The sequence below is a fragment of the Oryza glaberrima genome, chromosome 11, assembly GCF_000147395.1.
Source record: "Oryza glaberrima chromosome 11, OglaRS2, whole genome shotgun sequence".
In the NCBI taxonomy this organism is placed as follows: domain Eukaryota; kingdom Viridiplantae; phylum Streptophyta; class Magnoliopsida; order Poales; family Poaceae; genus Oryza; species Oryza glaberrima.
In genome coordinates this window covers 3,004,809-3,026,163 of record NC_068336.1, presented here as the reverse complement: position 1 = coordinate 3,026,163, position 21,355 = coordinate 3,004,809, and the positions used below count along the sequence as shown (strand labels likewise).

The following is a 21,355-nucleotide window of genomic DNA, read 5'->3' as shown; positions in this document are numbered from 1 at the left end:
AAAAAAATATAAAATATGTAAAACTTTATATGTACGTGAAAGTATATTTAACAATGAATCAAATGATATGAAAAGAATAAATAATTACTTAAATATTTTGAATAAGATGAATGGTCAAACACGTACTAAAAAGTTAATGGTGTCAAATATTTCGAAACGGAGGGAGTACTCCGTAGCAGTAATAACAAATTAATATATTTATAGAGAGAGAGAGATAGACAGAGCGCAAAACGAATTTTCACTATAGCAGTATAAAATTATTTCCTATGACAGTTTTACGCGGAGCAAAGATCTTAAAAGTAGAACATATACAACTTTTTCTAGCTTTTGTTTATATAAAAAATAATATTGTATTTGATATAAAACTATCGCTTTTGTTTTCTCAATTAAATATAATTATATTGTGTATACGAACAATAAATCTACACACTATAATCTAGACTAACTATATACGAACTAACTATGCAAACTTTTTTCTCCAATTATGTGAGGATTTCTGGGTCTATATAGTAATAAAACTATTTGCTACTTTTTTACCTGTCTTTTAACAATATAACAATTATGCTGAAGTTCAATTAGCTAGATTTGATGTAGTACAACTCCCATTTTACGTTGATAATACTAGTACAACTTTTCATGCTGTTTTGGTAAGTAGAATTCTATTTCGTATACAAGTATATATGTCGATCAATTTACAAAGACCCTAATAGAGGATTCCCTCGTATACGTCGGTTCATCTATCAGACTTTTTCCATCCTCCCAATTCATCAGGCAGGCCTAAAATTAAAAGCCAGTACTAGTGATGATTTTCAGAGGACACCCTCATATATATCAGTTTATTAAAAAAACCAACCCTAATATCTGTGTTTTTTTTAATAAACCGATAGTACAAAGTGGGATACAAGTGCCTTTCTTTTAAAAAATAATAATACGCAACTTTAGGGATGGAGTCAATCCAACCACCAACAAGCCCATCTAGTTTTTTTATATCCTTTTCTAGCACGCGCACACACTCTCTCTCGATCTCGATCAGGTTGCTCCTCTCTCCCGCTCCCAAGTCCCAACCTCTCGCTCTCTCCCTAACCCTCCTCGCTACAGCCGCTACTACTGCCAACGTAGCGTCTCCTCCTCTCCTCCTCCGCTGCCGAAAATTCTTAATATATAGGGATGCTAAAAATTGATTTTTTTTTCATCGTTCCACATTGGTGTCGGTTGTAAATCTAGCACCAATAAGCTCCACTCAACTGTGTCGGGTGTTTTGAATCCGACATGTGTATAGGTTCTGGAAAAAACTTTTTTTAAAAGTAATGTTAATTACGTTGTTATAATATTCGAACCTAGTATGAACTAATGGTGCAAATCTTCTTTTTCTTGGATTTATACGGAAATTTTGTGGCCTCCAGATCTAGTGAATATGTTTGCTCGTTTTTACCTCTGTTGATGATACAATAACTAGTAGATTATCGCGCGAGTTTGTTGTGGGTGAATTTTAGAAAACACATATTTTTTTGTTTAATTATGTGATATACAACTCTTACTTAATTATGTTTTTATAAATACAATTGTATTTCGTAAACAAGTTTGTTGACCAATCTACACCGTTATAATTTAGACCTATCATAATCTAACTATTCAAATCTTTCTCTTTTCTCTTATTAATTAACGTAGGAATTTATAGGCCTTTACATCAAATGTGACGGCTTGTTTCAGGCTACCAAAATAGTATATATATAATTGATTGATATTAAAAATAAACTCTGCATAAACTTACCATTTTCTTATATGAATCCTTTTAACCACACAATCCATATATCTGCGTGGTAGTACAATGTTGTCATGGCCGGTTAAAAACACGTATGGCAAGGATTTAGCCATGCTACACGTGTTGGTGTGACAAATTATTATTGCCAATTCATAAAATAGTGGCTCTGTTCAGGTATATGCATAACCTGGATCCTTCGTGGATGAAGATATTAAGTTATTGTGTTACACGTATAGCTGAATCCCTTTTATTTATGGATGGAGGTATTAAGTTTTGGCATATATACCTAGATAATACGTACTGAATGCCTGAATCCCATCTATTTATGGATGGAGGTAGTACCATGCAACCTCGAGTAGTGTAAACCAAAAGGGTTCTATTTAAAAGTAAATTTAAATGGAAAACGATTCAAAGAAACTTTCCGTTTCTGTATGGGAGGTTTTTTGTATTCAAAATTTCAGTTTAGTTGTGGGCAACTTGGAAGTATTAGACTGCGGGGAATGCAACATCGTATAGCTCATGCGCATGAAAGAAAGGTTGATACGATTTCATCGGGAGGGAAACAGTTGATATATATTCGTATTTCAAACGGAATCTTAATATATATCACCAGTTATGTGTGTTTTACTTACTAGACATATCATATCACAATCCTATATTCCAAACTACCATTCAGCTGGTTGATCATACCAAAAACTTAAATTTTCCTCTGATTACTAAGAATCAAAACAACATATTTTTCTACAACCAAACACACCTTAGCTAGAGAGCTAAACAAATTTGATTGTCATCTAGAACATAGATAAAAACATCAAAAGAATACAAAGGCTCATTTCTTGTTTTATTGTTGAGAAAAAAAATCATACGGCTCTTTTCTTTTTTTGAGAAAAGAAAATCCAAGGCTCATTTTTAATGTGGTGTACCTGTACCTTAAAACGTTAACATCCAGCTTGACATATACACCCTCTCCGTCCTAGAAAATCTAGCTCAGGAATTGGTTTTTTTTTTTTCTGAAACAAGAGAACATATATACTAGTATATAAGCATACTCATAGATCGATATTACTGGCTATAGCTCGTACAAAGAAACTCGATCCCTCTGGTTTAATAATTCTTGATGTTTTAAATAATGATACAATTTTCAAAATATATCTTTGACCTTGTTTTTTATTATAATATATATATAATAAATAAATGTATATTTACTTTTATTGATGTACTTTCAAAGATAAATCTATATATGTTGTTCTAGTTTCTTTAAACAAAATAATTTTAAAGTTATTGATAGTCAAATGAAGTTACAAAAGTTTAACCTCAACCCTGTCTAAACTGTTAAGTACTATAAAACAGGAGGGAGTACAATTTACGGTTTTTGATAACTGCAAATTAATCATTGTGTAGATCAGGAATCAGAGGATGGCGGTGAGAGTTGAGGACGTAGAGTTCAACGTGAGGACAGGCAACTACCCTGAATTCATGAACAACCTTCGCGACAGGCTCGCGGAGCATCCTGACCTCGACGACGTCTACGCCGGCTGTCCCGTACTCGCGATGCAACGATGCCCAAAACAGCCGGCGAGGTGGATGTACATCAACCTGGTGGGCAACGGCGACGACAGAGCAACCTTAGCCGTCCGGGATGACAATGTCAACCTCATCGGCTTCAGGAACCTGAAAGGACAATGGTTCCACATGGGCTTCTCGGGGATGAGCAAGCCGATTCTCCCTGAGCCATCCACATTTCTGGGATGCGACGGCAGCTACCCAAGCTTACTTGGTGGTCGCGATGAAGACGACGTTAAGAATATGTTGGTTAATGATATTGACCTGCGACAGGTCGTCCTGCTGGATGCCGTCCATAAGCTGTCGGGCTACGAACAACCACCTGATCCATATGGCGCTGCAGACGATGACACCAAACTGGATCTGGTGCACCTGACCGTCGTCTTCTGCGAGGCCGCGAGGATGGCTCTGGACTACGACGCCGTGAACGCCTTCGACCGACAGATCAGCCTCAACGAGCGGCAAGTAGATTACTTGCGTAACTGGTGGCTTATGTCGCGGGCGCTACTCCAGGACGAGACAACACCATGGCCCCGCAGGCTTAGTAGCGAGACCGGTATCAACGACGATGAGCAGGCTCGCCGTGTAGTGCTACTGGTGCTCAACACTAGCACTACCGTGCACGTTCACGGCGCGGCGGAGCGCCGCCGCAGCGACTGGCTGTATTTCAGGACCGGCCCGGAGGCGGCGGCGGCGGCAGGGGCTGGTCAGACAGGCCGTGGCGGACGCTTCGTGGAGGTGTTGGCCGCGACGGCCGGCTTTGGCAGCTGTACCATCGCTGTCTTCGACGGGAAACGCGGCCAGATCCTCTACAGGCCGCACCTCCAACGACACTACACTAACTATCAGGTAGTGCCTACTACTCCCTCCCTTTCCTATTATAAATCATTTCTATTTTTTTAAAACTTTTGAATTTAACTAAATTTAACAATATTTTCGATACAATATGAAAACATTTTCAAAATATATTTAGTGTTTCATTTAACGAAACTAATTTAATGTTGTAAATGTTAGATATATTTATATAACATATTTACTGTTGGAAAAGTCAAAATGACTTGAAACGGAAAAGGTAGTACTGTAACATATATGTTTGTGTAATAGTCGATATAAATCGATTAACTAATATTCCCCCGTTCCTAAATATTTGACACTATTAATTTTTTAAAACATGTTTGACCATTTGTTTTATTCAAAATTTTTTTTGAATATTATTAAAAACTTGAGTATTAGTATAGTATATTTAACAATGAATTAAACGATAGGAAAAGAATTAATAATTACTTAAATTTTTTAAATAAGAAGAACGGTGAAACATATTTTAAAAAGTGCATAGGGACGGAGGGAGTACTACCGTACGTAATACACACATTAATTCATCTTCACATGCATGCAAGCAGGGAAATTTGATGCTGACTGGACCATATAGGGCCATCTCAGCCGACGGGAGCTTCCTCATTGAAGTTGATACCAACAATGGCGACGGCGATACTGCCGATGGTACGCTGTTCTGGGACTGCTACGACGGCCAGAATGAGTACAACAAGACATTGACCCACACCATCGGCACCACCCGCGGCCCCGTCGACGTGACCTACGCGGTGCTGTCCGACGCGGTGGAGGCCACCGTGCAGCTCAAGCTGCTGCTTCCCGTCGCCGGTGACGACAACACCGACCACCACCACCACCTCGCCGTCTACGGCGATATCACCGCGCGCAGCCACTGCCTCGCCGTCGGCAGCGCGCTCTTCCGCCGGGGCTCGCGGGAGGACGCGGTGGCGCTCGCCGTCGCCGGCGGCGGCGGCTCGGCGGTCGTCGACGTTCCGCTGCAGCGGTGTGTTGTCGCGGTGCCACTCGACTGGCCGCTCGAGATAGACGTGCAGCTCTATGTCGTTGGAGAAGAAGGTATAAGATACACTTGTTTCCAGCGTTTGCTCCTGTCATCCCCCGGTGGTGAGCAGCAGCCACAGCGAGTATTCCATTCCGGCAACACCAGCCTTGAAGTTAACATCACCTGGTCGCGGGACTTCTGAAAGGTGATGAATTGAAACCTACTGCCTGCTAGTCCCTTCATATGTTGCATGCTTAATACTTCATATCGGTTCTAAAATATAGCTACTTTTCTAATTCGTAAGAAATACTTTGTCAGTTTTTAATCTAAATATACTATAGTGCCATGCCTTTGCGTTACAACCGGATTGAAATTATATATTGGGGGGGGGGGGGGGGTGTTCGGGTTGATTTTTAGGTAACAAAACTGGTTTTTCGGTGGGGTGATTTTTTAAGGCAGTATTTTGAGGGGATATACAATAATGGGGAAGGAGGACAATGACTCCGCTTTTAAAGTATAAGGCAATGTTTTGAATCCTTTTTTGGCTACTGTATTTCGGTCCATACAAAAATGCACTGGCCCAAAAAAAATTCAAAACGGTATTAAGGGTACAGAATGTCATGAATCTAATTTTGAAGATTAAGTGAATTATAATGGTATATTTTAAGAATAAGAATTTTGTAATAATATGGATTCAATTAACCCTTAAAGTATTGGAGAGATGTTGTTGACTTTAGAATATTGATGTTTGACCATTCATCTCATTTTTAAAAATATATGTATATAAATACTACTTATTTTATCTGATTTTTTTATCGCTAAAAGTACTTTAAACATTGCTTATATTTTGTATATTTGCATTAAAGTTTGAGTAAGACTAATGATTAACCGTCGTGAATAAAAGTTAATTAGACCATGTATTTATAAGTAGGGCAAGTATATTTTTTTATTACACGCATAAGATTGAGTCTTGAATACCCATCTCTCACTTTTGCAGGGAACCGCTAAAGGGCACGTAGACGTCGACGGAGATTCTCTGCAGTCACAACCACAACTGTGACTGCAAGGAGAGTCAACTGCGCATCGTTCTCTAGCTATCTCTTAAATTACTCTATATGGTCAGTAATAAGGCTTCAGATAAATGGATTTGTTTCCAATACGACGGTTTCGCTGAAGAAGCATATTAAATTGTGTGCTATACTATGATCTGTACTATATATCTACAATTTGTGCTCCTAAATTGTGTGATTTGTTGGCAACCTATCCTGTAGATGATATGTTGTGTATGATTGTGAACTCAGAAACAAATTATTATTATTATATATGTTAATTGTGTTTAATTATATGTATATGGCTTGCTTGTCCCAGTTTATTTATAATGCGACTACATATATATGATTATGGTGAAACAATCCAATATGTCAGTTTGAACTATGGATCGAACCCCGGGAACGTCAACTCATATTGTAAACTTTGGCAAAGAGAAGCGGCTTTAATTTAGATCCAGAGTTGCAATTATGACCTCCAAATGCCTTCTTGTCAGCAACAAAATGTTCAAACACACAGATGTGCAAAGGAAAAGGATCCAGCTAGGTAGTAATTCATGTTGCTGCAATAATCATGAGAACTGGATATACAAATTATCCTGTTCGTCAAATAGAAGTGGTACTGAAAATTTTCATATGAGTAAAGCATTGGAGAGAACATCGAGCTACTTGAACAGAGCCAAACCAGAGAGTAGAACAAAGCAAAGAACAAATCAAAGCCACAAGTTCTGTATATGTACACACGTTTCTGAACTCAGCGGCATGCATATATACGTGTATGAAGGTCAATGCACGTGCAAATGGTTAGCTTTAAACGAAATTGTATAAAGCCTTAATTAATTTCGTACTTACAAGGAACTAGACGGCGGGCCAGAAAGCGACATAAAAACAAATCTACTTTCTCTTCGAGCTCTACTAGTGCTAACTGCTAGTAACTACTCCCTCCGTCCTCTAATATAAGGGGTTTTGATATTTTGCTTATATTGTTTGACCACTCGTCTTATTCAAAAAATTTTAAAATTATTATTTATTTTATTTGTGACTTACTTTATTTTTTAGGATCTTATTCAAAAAATTTTGGAATTATTATTTATTTTATTTGAGAATCTTATTTGCATATTTGCCTCTTATCGGTAGATTCGGAGAATTCGGAGTACGTGGAGCAAGACTATGAGATTGAGTGTGTTTCCACACAGCAACAAGGTAAGCGTCTATGCATATTGAACATATGATTTCACAGAACTTATTTGATTGCAAAAACTATATATATGTGCATGAGTCGAATTGCCTTAAAATTAATTTGAGAAAAGAAACAAGAAAACAAGGAAAGTAGAAAAGTATCTGTAGATATCGTCGCCAGCCCAACTACTCCGTGCGGTCCGCACTGCAATTCACCTGCAGCCTCCAGCGCCAGGCTGCTCGGTGCTCCTTATCCTAGCCATGCCACTCGTTGCCCCGTCCACCGCAACACAGGTCACTGCCTCTCTCCTCAAATCGACACTCACCCTACCAGATCCGGTCATCTGGCGCTTCGGCAAGCCGGATTAGGAAGGATGGACACGAGGAAGATGGCGAGGAGAGGAGAAAGATGAGGCTGGTGATGACAACGACACTGCTCGAGTGTCCAAATCCGGCATCCTCTCTGAATCCTTATGATGTCTCCAGCATGACCAGCTACTGGATCTAGCGGCAGAGTTTGGGGCTGACATGGTGACGACGAGTGGTGGTGAGAGGCTCCACTAGGCGAGGAGCTCCCTGAGGCAGCAATTAAGATGACCCCACCCCCCTCCCCCCTTCCTTTACCTCATGCATCAGCGCATCCCTGCCTGCACGCGCCCTGGCGATTGGCGAGCGAAGCTCAAATCGAGCATCTCCCTCGGCGGAATCGCTAATTCGCGTGCGCGCGCCACCTCCCACGCCTTTTTTGCCCATTTTTTTTCCTTTTTTTCTCACTTTTTTCTAATTAGTTTTTTAATCTTTTAGCATGTTTTGAGTTTGAAAGTTTTTAAATTTTGAGTTGAAAATTTCAAATCTGAACTTGAAAGTTTTCAAATCTCGAGTTGAAAGTTTTCAAATCTTGATTTGAAAGTTTTCAAAATTTTCAAATCTGGACTTGAAAGTTTTCGAATCTCGATTCTCGAGTTGAAAGTTTTCGAATCTGAGTTGAAAGTTTTCAAATCTCGAGTTGAAAGTTTTCAAATTTTGACTTTAAAATTTAAAACTTCAATCGAAAGTTTTCAAATCTAACTTAAGAAAATTTCAATTTGTTAGTAAAAAAATCTCCAGATTTTTTCCTAATTACTATCATTAGTGTTAAGTATATTACTAATAGAGGTAGTTGAGGCTTAAGAGGGAGGGGGGGGGGGGGGGGAAATGCTCGCTAGTGGCGTGCACGCGCTAGCTAGGAGCCCCCCTCCCTCGCGCCTGGCTGGGGAGATTTGCACGAGTGAAACCAGAAACCAAGCCCAGGAGGCCATGCGGAAAACCAAACATGCGCTCCACCAGATGGTGCGAGGAGCCAACCCATGTGCCGGCAACGAAACCCGCCCGAAGTAGCTGCCCCATCCATAGGATACATCTCTGCTTTTAAGGCAAGCAGTCAGGGGGAAGCTAGCTGGCGTGTAACTAATTCCGTTAGTTAACGCTAATTAGAAAAAAGTGTGAAGATTTTTTTTGGGAGATTTTTTTTTACTAATAGATAGAAAATGTTTCAGTTAGATTTGAAAACTTTTGACTTAAGATTTAAATTTTAAAGTCAAATTTTGAAAACTTTCAACTCAAATTCGAAAACTTTCAACTCGAGATTCGAAAACTTTCAAGTTCAGATTTGAAAATTTTGAAAACTTTCATCTTGAAATTTGAAAAGTTTTAACTCGAGATTTGAAAACTTTCAACTCGAGATTCGAAAACTTTCAAGTCCAGATTTGAAAATTTTGAAAACTTTCAACTTGAGATTTGAAAATTTTTAACTCAAGATTTAAAAACTTTCAACTCAAGATTCGAAAACTTTCAAGTCCATATTTGAAAACTTTCAACTGGAGATTTGAAAATTTTTAACTCGAGATTTGAAAACTTTCAACTCGAGATTTGAAAACTTTCAAGTCTAAATTTTAAAAAAATTTTAAGTTTAGATTAAAAAATTATTAGTAAACTAATCACTAGTAAAAATAGGAAACTAATCACTAGTAAAACTAATTACAATATTTTCTCCTACCCATACGGCATCAAACTGCGAAAAATGCAAAAAAGAGAAAAAAAGAAAACGGCGGTAGGTTAGCGAAAAAAAAATCGCGCACTCGCCGCATGGGCCGTGTGGGCCATGTGGGCCAGGAGTGCGTGCCGCCGGCGCGTGCGCGAATTAGGATTCTTGAGCAGTCAGCCTCCAAAAGTTAGAAAAGGATACTTTTTCTACGGCAACGACTAAGTTTCATGAGGCAAGCTGTGATGGCCTCGAAGTGTCTTTTGAGGCTGATTTCTTTCAAATTCTAGTACACTAAAGCATGAAAAAAATGATTTTGTATTTTCTGAACGGAATTGCAAAATATCTGTCACAAGAAAACTTGCAAATTTTGAACCCTCAGAATCGGATAGCCTTTAAGATTCGTATGCAAGCACACGCTGCTGGGGTGAAAAAATTACGGACGGTGAAGAAAATCGTATCACCTATATTGGTCAAACAACAAGCATGCAACCGTTGAGCTTTTTAGTTATAACTAGCTGGGTGGCCTGCGCAATTGCGCGGCTAGCACCCATACAAAATTATATATTTTCAATATGATTTTACTTCAAATTTATTAAATAGCTATCTCGTTGTCTTAAGATTTTCTAATTTTATAGTTCTAAAAGTCACACCAGTTGTTACCACTTACTTATGGCATCTTTTTTTTATTTGCTTGCTCGATCTACCACGGTTTCTATTCATTTTCCTTGGAATCTATAAAAGTTGGATTCTATAGTTTTTAGAGTTTATTATCTTGTTGAGGTTCGTTTTTATAATTTATAGAAGTCTCGTCAAACGCTGCTATTATACTTCTCTACCGCCCGTCGACTTCCTCTTCTCTTTATTGTTATTGAGATTTTAAAAAATGGAACATAATTATTGTTTGTGTTCATTTTTTACTTTCTAGAAGTCCTACCAAACCAACAACAGCTTTGCCACTGCACTCCTCTACGGCTCGCCCGTTGCATCTCTTCTTCATTGTCATTGAGATTTTAAAATTGAACATGATTATCATTGGGGTTTACTTTTTTTTTTTACTTTTTAGAAGTCCCAAAACTTTAAAAAAAATGGACCTTGTAGTTTTTAGATTTTATTGTCTCATTGGGTTTGATTTTTCTATAATTTTTACAAGTCTGATCAAACGTTGTCACTATACTCCTCTACTGCTCGTCCGCCACCTACTCTTTATTATCATTGGGATTGTAAAATTCGAACATAACTATCGTTGGCTTTCTAAAAGTCCCGTCAACCGTCGACGGCTCTGCCACTGTACTCATGTACAACTCGTCTGCTACCTCTCTTTTTTATTGTTATTGAGATTTTAAAAATAAAATATGATTATCATTGGAGTTTATTTTTTTTACTTTCTAGAAGTCCCGCCAACCGCCTTGACTGGTTGCTTCACAACCTGCCGTCGTCAATCCTTTTAATCGTCATTAGGATTCTATTTGGTGTTTTATTAATAGTTTTAGATGTCCCATCAAATGCCACCACTCTACTCCTTTATAGACCTGTTACTTAATTAATCTCGTTATAGTCTTTATTTTTTACACCAATTTTAGTTATTTATAAGTGGTCTTATTTTTCTTTTTCTAATTTCAGAATTTATTTTATTTGTATATCAAATTTTAATTAGTATTGTGTTGTGTTCTTTTAATATTTTTATTTTTATTTTCAAATTAAGTTGTTTAAAAATTGTATTCCTACTTGAACCTTCTTTTTAATTTGTCTAATTTCGTATTTTATTTTATTTTTTATTCTGAATTTTAATTAATCTCGTATTGGATTCTTATATGGACTCTTCTTTCAATATTTCATATTTTTAATTTTGAATTTGAGTTAATTTTAAATTATATTCCTACCTGAACTCTTCTTTTCTTTTCTTTTTCTAATTTCCAATTTTAATTTATTTTTTTCCTAATTTTAATTAATCTCGTATTAGGTTTTATATAGACTCTTCTTTTAATATTGCTTAATTTTAATTACGAATTTCAGTTATTTTTAAATTGTATTTATACCTGAATTTTTCTTCTCTTTTCTTTTTTTGCTAATTTTAGATTTTATTTTACTTTTTATTTCGAATATTAATTAATCTATCAAATTCTTATATGGACTCTTCTTTCAATAGTGCTTACTTTTAATTACGAATTTCAGTTATTTTTAAATTGTATTTATACTTATACTCTTATTTTCTTTTTCTTCGATTAATGTGGAAATTTCTAGCCCCAGAGCGAACATGGTGTCTCCTTTCAAAGAGATGGTAAAATATGAATAGTATTTTATGTGTGACTTATTTTTTTAATATTTTTTGAAAAAACAAATAAGACGGATGATCAAAGTTGGACATAAAAACTCATGGTTGCGCTTATGACGGAGGGAGTAAGGACTAAATATTTTGAAGAATAATTGTATTGGTAGTCTGGATGTGGTGTTTTTTTTCCATCTGCGGCCGGTTTTATGATATGCTAGCTTCTGAATTTTATTTGGCTGCAAGTTTGAATGCATCAATTAAATTGGGTTAGCTGTGGGCAGATCTAGTGATGGTTCAATTTCTTTTTCACTTCAAATCCAAATCCACGTATGTATCGAAGCTATCGGTTTGATTTATTCTTTTTTCTATTTGGAATCCATGTGGTATTCAATTTTTTACTTCCCCCAATCAGAAAATATCCTAGACCAAATACAATCAGGACTCAGACATGCATGCATGCATATTCGTGATGTACATCAAAGATCAGAGTTACTTTTCTATTTGTATCGAATAGAGTTTGTTTCGTACTGAGAGAATTTTTTCTGATAAATCTGCCCCCTTTAATTTAACCATTATAATCTAATGGTATAGTTTTTTTTTTCTTTTTTTCCGATTAATGTGGGAATTTCTAGTCCCTACAGCGAACGTGATGTCTCTTTTTAAAAAGATGTTTTAATAATATAATACATAGATAGATAGATAATGTAAGTGTTCAAGTTCTATGAGAGTTACACTCGGGATCTAAATTATAATATAGTTATGTTATAAATATCAACTGCAGCGTAACTATCAAGTTGTGTCAACGCGTTTGTGAAGCTAGGTGATTGCCTAGTTACAACTAGCTATAGCATTTTATTTTTCTATAGAGAAAACGATTGATGTGTATGTACTTGGTTGAAAGTAATTATTAACGGAGTTGAATATTGCGTGATTACGTATTACGGGGTATATGTTCGTTTGGAAGGAATATTGCGTGATTAGGTATTACGCACGAGATATTGAACCGTGGTTAAAAATCCGAGCAAAGATTTGTCCCGGTTCGAATATTAAACCAAACCAATCCTATCTGATAGTTTCAGTATATAAGTTTGTTCTAAGTGTTTAGATTAGAGACAATATTTACTCCTTCCGTTTCTAAATATTTGGCACCGTTAACTTTTTAGTACATGACCATTTGTTTTATTAAAATTTTTATGAAATATGTAAAACTATATGTATACATATAAGTATATTTAACATGAATCAAATGATAGTAATAGAATTAATAATTACTTAAATTTTTTTAATAAGACGAACGGTCAAATATATTTCATATTTTAAAAAGTCAACGGCGTCAAATATTTAGAAACAGAGGGAGCACCAACTTGATGTAGATGATAACACTAGCCTATCAATAATTTGGTAGGTGATAAAGGTTTGGCATTACCAATTTTAATTCGACTATTAACATTATGTTGCTCTCTACTACCAATAGTTTTCTATATTTCTATTACAAATAGAAGTGATCTTACCTATTGATTTATGAGCTCTACTATCGATAGAAAAAAAATCTACTTCTGATAGTTAATTCTACTTAGCAGTATAGATTATTGTAAAACATTTCTTGATGAGTACTTTTTTTTTTCAAAAATGTAGGATAGAACAAGAAGGTCGAGAGATTGAGAAATAGAGAAATGTTATAAAAAAAGTGACATATGGTGGGTAGCTCGGCTATTAGGCTGTCTTCTTTCCCCTTCTTTCTCAACTCACCTCTCTTTTTTCATACGCACGCTTTTCAAACTACTAAATATAGTTTTTTTAAAAAAATTTCTATATAAGTTACTTTAAAAATTCAAATCATATTAATCTATTTTTTAAAAAAGCTAATACTTAATAAATCACTCCGTTTTGTATGTGCACGAGATTAGTTCCAACACCACGTACCGAACACGGCCTTAATTGTGTCAGCACAACTTGTTTAGGCTAAAACCGCTTTGCATCAAATCTAAGGATGAGAAGTGTCCGACTTTCATAGCTAAGGGTTTAGGCTAAAACCGCTTTGTAAACCAACGCCAGACTGCCTTCTAGACCCCCAGCTATATGGACATAATTTGTCCATTGGGACAGTTAGCAATTTGCACATCATTAATTACTTTTCATTACGCCGGGTAACATTACTAGTTCAGACGTTTCACATCTGTTAAGAAACTATAAATCGAACACCCGATTCCCGAAAAAAAAAGTCAAATGTTCAAATGTTTCAGTTATCGTCAAGTAAAACACTAAGTTGCACATAGTAAAAAAAAAATCAACAATTAAAATATTTTTTAAAAAATTGAAATACAATGAAAACACACATTAAAACATGTTGCTATCTGTATGAAACAATGAGTTTTAACAATTTAAAACACATGTAGTTTTTCATCAAAATATAGTCATGTGATATCTTATTGTAAAAATATAATTTTAACGAATATAATAGTGTAATCACATCGGATAAGTAGTTTAGAAAAAAAAAATATTTTTGAAGATCACTACATCCATACATGTATGAACGGAATGGACATAGAGCAAGTAATACGTCCGAAGAGTAGTTGCCTAAATTTTATGAAACACGTGAAAACACCCGCTGAAATTTATCGCTACAGCGTATGAAACATTAAGTTTTAACGGTTTAAAACATATGCTTTTTTATTAGAATATAATCATGTGATGTATTTTTAAGATTTAATTATAATAAATATAATGATATAATCAAATTGTAGATTGGATAAGTAGGAGTAGTTTAGAAGAAAATTTATTTTGAAAAGTGATACATGTATGCATAGATAGAGTTGAGACAAAGCTAGAACAGGTGATTGGTTGTAGGAGCCTCCGATAATTTTCTTTCATCGATCGGGCTACCGTTCTAGAGTGATATCCTATGTTTGTTACTACCTCCGTCACATAATTTCCCTCGCATTATGGGACGGAGGGAACGGAGGGAGTAACAAAGATCGTGGGCCATGTCAATCTGTCATCAAACTACTATATTACTCACTGAAAAATGAGTTTGAGCAGCACGGTTATATTACTTCCAAAAAGATGACAGGCCGGCGATCGTGACGTCACATCTCGCCGCCTCGAGCGGGGCTGACCGAGGCGTCCGTTAGAGCATTACCAACAGATTATCTATAATTTTCTCCTAAAAAATTATTTTTAGGTTTCCTAAACTGAAAATAGGAAGTGAAAAAACTCCTCCCTCCAACAGATAGTCTAAGTTCAATCTCTAAAACTAAAACTTAAAAGTGGACCCTTTTGTTAAACTACCAAGAGAAAATTTCGTTTTTTTTTCACGCGCAGAAAGATCGCTATCTCCCATTCGCGGGAACGAAGGAGAGAGGCGGGATTGTGTGATTGGGAGCGACTTTCGCGCCCGCATATAAACGGAGCAAGGAACCGGGGGAAGGGAACTCCAAAACTAGGGGTAGGAGAGTAGGGGATCTGTTGGAGCTGATTTTTGTTCTAAAATCCCTCAAAATTAGTTTTGGAATCATATAGGTAGACTGTTGGTGATGCTCTTAGTCGTCTTGTCTCATAACAAACGCAGATCTGACTGGCAAGCTGCATCTTGATCTCATCGTTGACTGTCTCCGCATCCTGCCTGGTCTCCCGACCCCGAAAACAAGCGGGTTGGCTGGCTCGGGCGGGATCGGTGTCAGCACTGCTCCTTCTCATTGCTGCGGCCGCTATGGTCGATGGGCCTGTTTAGTTGGTGAAATAAAATTTTTTGGTTGTCACATCGAACATTTGACTGGATTTCTGAAGGGGTTTTTAAACACGAATAAAAATATTAATTTTATAACTCGCTTGTAAACCGCGAGACGAATCTTTTGAGCCTAATTAAGCCGTCATTAGCACATATGGGTTACTGTAACACTTATGGCTAATCATGGACTAATTAGGTTTAAAAGATTCGTCTTGCGATTTACATGTAAATTGTGTAATTAGTTTTTCTTTTTATCTATATTTAGTACTCTATATATGTATCAAAGATTCGATGTTATGTTTTTGTGAAAATTTTTTGGGGACTAAACAGGGCAGAAGTGAGGAGTGAGGACCGTCCATGGTGGCCTCCTCGTCCATGTCTGATGCTTGTCATTCCTAAAGATTCTCCTGCTTGGCTGAAGTTTTTGGAGTAGTGCCGACAGCGATGGGAATGAAGGGCTGAAGGCGGTGTGCGGCGTCCTTTGAGGCGTTTTCCATGTCAGATCAGCCACGATGGTTGTGACGATGATAGGATCTGGATGACTGGTTGATTTATTCTCTGTCAATAATCTTTGATGTTATATTTCGTTTCGGTTCGACGTCAATCACACACGGTACGGTGGCGTGTGCGTAATTCAATCGGCAAAATGACAGTCCGCTGATTTTTAGAGATTGTGTTTCCTGTTTCCGCTGATTTTAGAGCTTAAACAACGGTTATGTAGGGTTTTTTTGGCAATTAAATCTGCCGGTTTAGCAATAGATGTTATCTCTACCTTGTTCAAAGTAGTTTTACTTTAATCGAACTGTCGTCTTGTAATTTAAGGCTATTTGACCTGTAATCCTCTCTGTTCTAAAATATAATAATTTTTAGCCTTCAGGGTTTATCCCAAAATATAATAACTTCACCAACATTCTCTTTCCAATCAATTGCAATCCTCTATTATTCACTTTTATCTACTTTCTTAATAACCGTGTTCAACCCTAAAACTTTTTATATTATAAGATGGAGGGAGTAATTAATAATTGACTGAATCTTCCTTCGAGCAAAGACCGAATGGCATTCCGTTATCTTTATAAAAAGGCTAATTACTAGCTCTAGCTCTATCCACAAATATAAGTTTAAGGAATACTATTGTTGTTTAGCGGAGAGATTAAAATTGAAGAGAAAAGACAATGGTGCAAGAGAGGATGGTTGATTGTAAGATCAATAAAAAAATAAATAGGAGATGATTAACGACCTATACGGATAGATCGATGGGCTAGTACACTAAGAAACTAAGAATGTGTTTGGTTACCTGTATGGCTGTATGGAGGGTGGCTCGTATATTATAGGGATGCGAGCAGCAAGAGTAGTATATTTTGGGCCTGTTTAGTTCACACCAAACTTCCTTCAAACTTCTAACTTTTTATTACATCACATTACATTCAAAATTTTTCTACTCACATAAACTCTTAATTTTTTTTCCAAACTATCACCTTTTTCTAAACTTCTCTTCAATTTTAAAAACTAAACACAGCCCTTTATAGACAGAGAGAGATAGGAGCGCACGCTATTTTGGCATAACTGAGCTGCAACATTGGCATTTTGTGTCCGGCAAAGTCAAATTGCAATAAAGAAACACCCTTAAAGTAGTACTACCACGTATACTAATACTAGCTTTGACCTTTGGGATAGTACTAATACTAGTACAACCCAGCTACTGGATGCGCACCACTATTCGATCCACGGGAAACTGTTTTAACAGCTCGAGTGGACGTCCACTCATTTATTATATGTCATCTAAATAGTTATGAAAAAAATTGAAAAAATATAAATAAAAGTTAAAACGTATAAGTTAAAAACATACAAGTTAAAATTCAACTTCTACAAATTATAACAAAAATAATAAACAAAACTCAAATTACTATATGTATATTTACAATTAAATTTGTTATTTTTTTTACAATTTATAGAAGTTGAATTTAAACTTGCATGTTTATGGAGTGATATATTATATATTGATCTATCTTGTTAATTTTTTTAAATTTTTTCGTATCTATTTAGTTGATATGCAATAAACGAATAAACTTCTACTTAGTTAGAATCCATCTCCTTCGATCGACGACCTCGTCTCTTCACGCCCACCGGCAGTTGGCAATTGAGTTATTATTATTTTTTGAAACGAAACTCGGCAATTGATGGTACTGGAGTATTTCAATTCATCCGTTGGGCCTATAAGTTAAAGAAACCGTGCGTGGAAGAACAATCATTCTATACGTCTCAGTTTGCCCAGTTAGCGCGTCTGTTGTCCTCTCACGCAAGTGCTTGTCCGGCCGATCGGACTTCGCAATGATCTTGTGCCCCGACGTACGGCAACATATTTAGGCTTCAATCCGCCACTACAATTGGATGGCTTAATTTGAGTGCCGGCAGCCAAGCTGTAAGCATATGCATCTCTTCTCTGTTCAGCCTCGTTTTTTTTGCTTTGGCCCTGATTAGATTTTAACTTTTTCTTCAAACTTCTAACTTTTTCATCACATTAAACTTTTCTATACACGTAAACTTTCAACTTTTCCGTTACATCGTTCCAATTTCTTCAAACTTCTTTCAATTCTATACACACCCTTTGTTTTGATGTTTAGGCCTGCGCGTGTGTCATCTCTGTTTCAGCTTCTAAGCTGCTGTAAGGCAAACTACTTTCTTGTTTTGTGCTGCTTTTGAACTGCGTAACCCCCAGCGTTATAAGACCCCCGTTTGGCTTTCAATATAAGGTGGGCATCGGCCTTCTGTCCCAAAAAAATATTTGTCATGATCATATATGTATATATAGAGAGAGAGCTAAATCCGATTTACCTCCATCAACTATTACAAAAGCACGGATTATCCCCATCAACACCAATATACCCTCAATTTTTGCAATAGGTTAGGGAGGTTAGTCCTGACTTAACCTTTGTATATATTACAAAGGATAGCATATATGTGAGAATTCTACAGTCTGTTAGAAGGTGCTATAAAGAATACTGTAGGTATTACGAGATATTAAATTTTACAGTATAAAGTATAAAATATGTAGCTCCCACCTATACCACTCAAGGATAGTATACTGCTTTAAAATATAATTTTAAGATAGATGAAATTCAGAATTAAAAAATATTGGAAGAGGATATTAGAGTCCATACAAGTATATAATTTAGAATTAACTGAAATTCAGAATTAAAAAAATAATTAAAAGTGGTCGTTAGAGTCCATTTAAAAATACAATTTAGTCCAAAAGGAAAAAAAATAGAGTTCATATAGGAATACAATTTTAAAATAGCTGAAATTAATAAATAAATAAATATTGGAAGAGGATATTAGAGTCCATACAAGTATATAATTTAGAACTAACTGAAATTCAAAATTAAAAAAATAATTAAAAGTAGTCGTTAGAGTCCATATAAAAACACAGTTTAGTCCAAAAGGAAAAAAATAGAGTTCATATTGGAATACAATTTTAAAATAGCTAAAATTAAGAATTAATTAAATAAATAAATATTGAAAGAGGAGATTAGAGTACATATAAAATCACAGTTTAGTCCAAACAAATAGAGTTCATATCGGAATACAATTTAAAAATTGCTAAAATTTGGAATTAAAAATAAATAATATTAGAAAAGGATACTAGATTCCATGCACGTATATAAGTTAGAACTAATTGAAAAGGAATTAAAAATAAAAAAACAATAACAAAAGTAGAGGTTACAATCCATATACAATTTAGAAATAACTAAAATTTGAAATTAAAAATAATGAATATTGGAATAAGAATATAAAAGTCCATATAGAATATATGTATAAATAATTGAAATTTGGAATAAAAAAAAGGAATATTGAAAGTAGAGTTTAGAGTCCATATAGATCCAACTTAGAAATAACAAACATTCAAAATTAGGAATATTAGAAGAAGATGTTAGAGTTTATATAGGAATACAATTTAGAGATAACTAAAATTCGAAATAAGAAAAAGGAATATCGAGAGATGAGTTTAGTGTCCATATAGCGATACAATTAGAAATAACAGAATTTTAGAATTAAAAAAAATAAGGAATATTAAAAGAAGAGTCTAGAGTTCATATAAGAATTTAGAACTAATTAAAAGTTGGAATTAAAAGTAAACTTTAGAGTCCATGCAGAAATACAATTTAAAAATAATAAAATTTGGGGATTAAAAAAATAAAAAATATTGGGAAAATAGTCTAAAGCCCATATAGGAATTTAAAACTAATTGAAAGTTGAAGTTAGTTTAGAGTATATATAGAAAAAATTTAGAAATTACAAAAAAATCAAAGTTTAAAAAAATAAGAAAGACTGGGAAAAGATTATAGAGTTCATATAGGAATGTAATTTAGAAATAACTATAATTCGAAATTTAAAAAATAATAAATATTTAAAGAAGAGTTTACTGTTCATATAGAAATACAAATTACAAATAACGAAAATTCGAAATTAAAAAAAAGAATATTAGAAGAGGTGTTTAGAGTACACATCTTTATCTATATACCTAATAAAAAATACATAAGGTTCTCGTAATTTTTTTTATCCATTTCGTCCGTCCTCAATCATATCACTGCACCTGCAATTTGGCGTCATCGCGCACAAGGCACGTAACTTCCAGTTTCCTTAGGGCGCTAGTTCCAACATGAGGAAAAAATGTGTCCAATTCAGAAAAAAAATCAGGTGACCAGAAATGTCACCACTTGACATATGCATATGTAATTTCCAAATTAATTGGACTGGACAGATCCAAGCAATAACTCTTAGCTACGAGATAGATGAGGCACTTCGAAATTTCACATCTTGAACTCCAAAAGTATTCTGATTGGAAGCGGTAAAACTAGGGGATAAAATAAATAAAATTGAAGGGAAAAGGTTGACATCCCGGTCTAGGGCTTAATAGAATTAATAGAATACTTATGTCAATAAGTTGCAACTTCTTTTTCGAAAGCCGATCTCTAAAGAACTCCGAGGGTAAGCGTGCTTGGCCTGGAGCAATTTAGGGATGGGTAATCGAGGTCGTCGCCTCTCCCGCTTCTGGATCAGGTCGAGGTTACCTTGGTGACGGGCCGACAGGTAAGGGAGATCGATGCACTACGTATAGCGGCCATGCTGATGCCAACAACGGAGCGGAGGTCGAACTATAGGCGATGTACGTAGCGGCACCACCCAGATCTGCTACTGGTGCCATGGGATGATGGGATGAAGCCGGCAATCGAGGTGGTCAGTAGTGCCACCTCATATGTAGATAGCAACGGGCAGGGGCGGAGCTAGTATATATTAGGAGGTGCCCAGGAACCCGGTTAAGAAAATTTTTTAGCTATATCTCATCTATTTTCACCATGTATGCAACCCCTTCAATGTAAACATAGGCACCCGCATGAGCTTAAACTCGATCTAAAGTAGAGTAAATTAAGCAAGTGGCACCACCCTTCGTTTCGCTCTAGCTCCGCCCCTGCAACGGGGGCAACACTATGTGCCGTGAAGAGCCGTGGCGGAGAGGCGTGGAGCTCTGGCTAGACCATGGCAATGGCACCAGCAGAGCTCGATCAGCGGAAGCCGGCAGATGAGGGGAATGCACCAGCACAGAGTAGCGGTGACGCCAACGCCACAGCAGAGCGAAGGTCGAAGTGTGGGCAATGCGGTGCGCCGCCTAGATTTGCTCCTAGAGTTGGGCAACGGGATGACGACCTCCCACGGTCCCACCACTGGGTCGGGGAGGCCAACAATGACAAAGCTGATCTGTCGGCGTGAAAGCTGGCGACGCCAGCACCAATCTACATGATGAAAAACTTATGACCAGTCATGTTTTTCAAAAATATTGTTTTCTTTACAAGATAGTTGGATTGCCAAGTGGACAAGCCATTAGGCCTCTCACAGTGCGGGGACGTGGACCGATGCTTCACCTCGCCAGGTCGGATTCACGCTTGCGTGGCACAAGGT

General features: G+C 36.3%; 1 protein-coding gene across 1 annotated transcript; it reads left to right on the top strand.

Annotated features, from left to right (window-relative positions):
• Positions 1-3,178: 3,178 nt before the first annotated feature.
• LOC127754634 (60 kDa jasmonate-induced protein-like) lies at positions 3,179-5,358 on the top strand. Its single transcript, XM_052280208.1, has 2 exons — positions 3,179-4,177; positions 4,723-5,358. Exons 1-2 carry the CDS (start codon positions 3,179-3,181, stop codon positions 5,356-5,358), a joined length of 1,635 nt encoding a protein of 544 aa, XP_052136168.1.
• Positions 5,359-21,355: the final 15,997 nt, after the last annotated feature.

Excerpts from the sequence above, each read along its gene's own strand:
- LOC127754634 (XM_052280208.1), top strand. The coding sequence starts at position 3,179 with ATGGCGGTGAGAGTTGAGGACGTAGAGTTCAACGTGAGGACAGGCAAC. Across the intron at positions 4,178-4,722 it reads ACTACACTAACTATCAGGTA|CAGGGAAATTTGATGCTGAC; the intron begins GTGCCTACTACT and ends CATGCATGCAAG.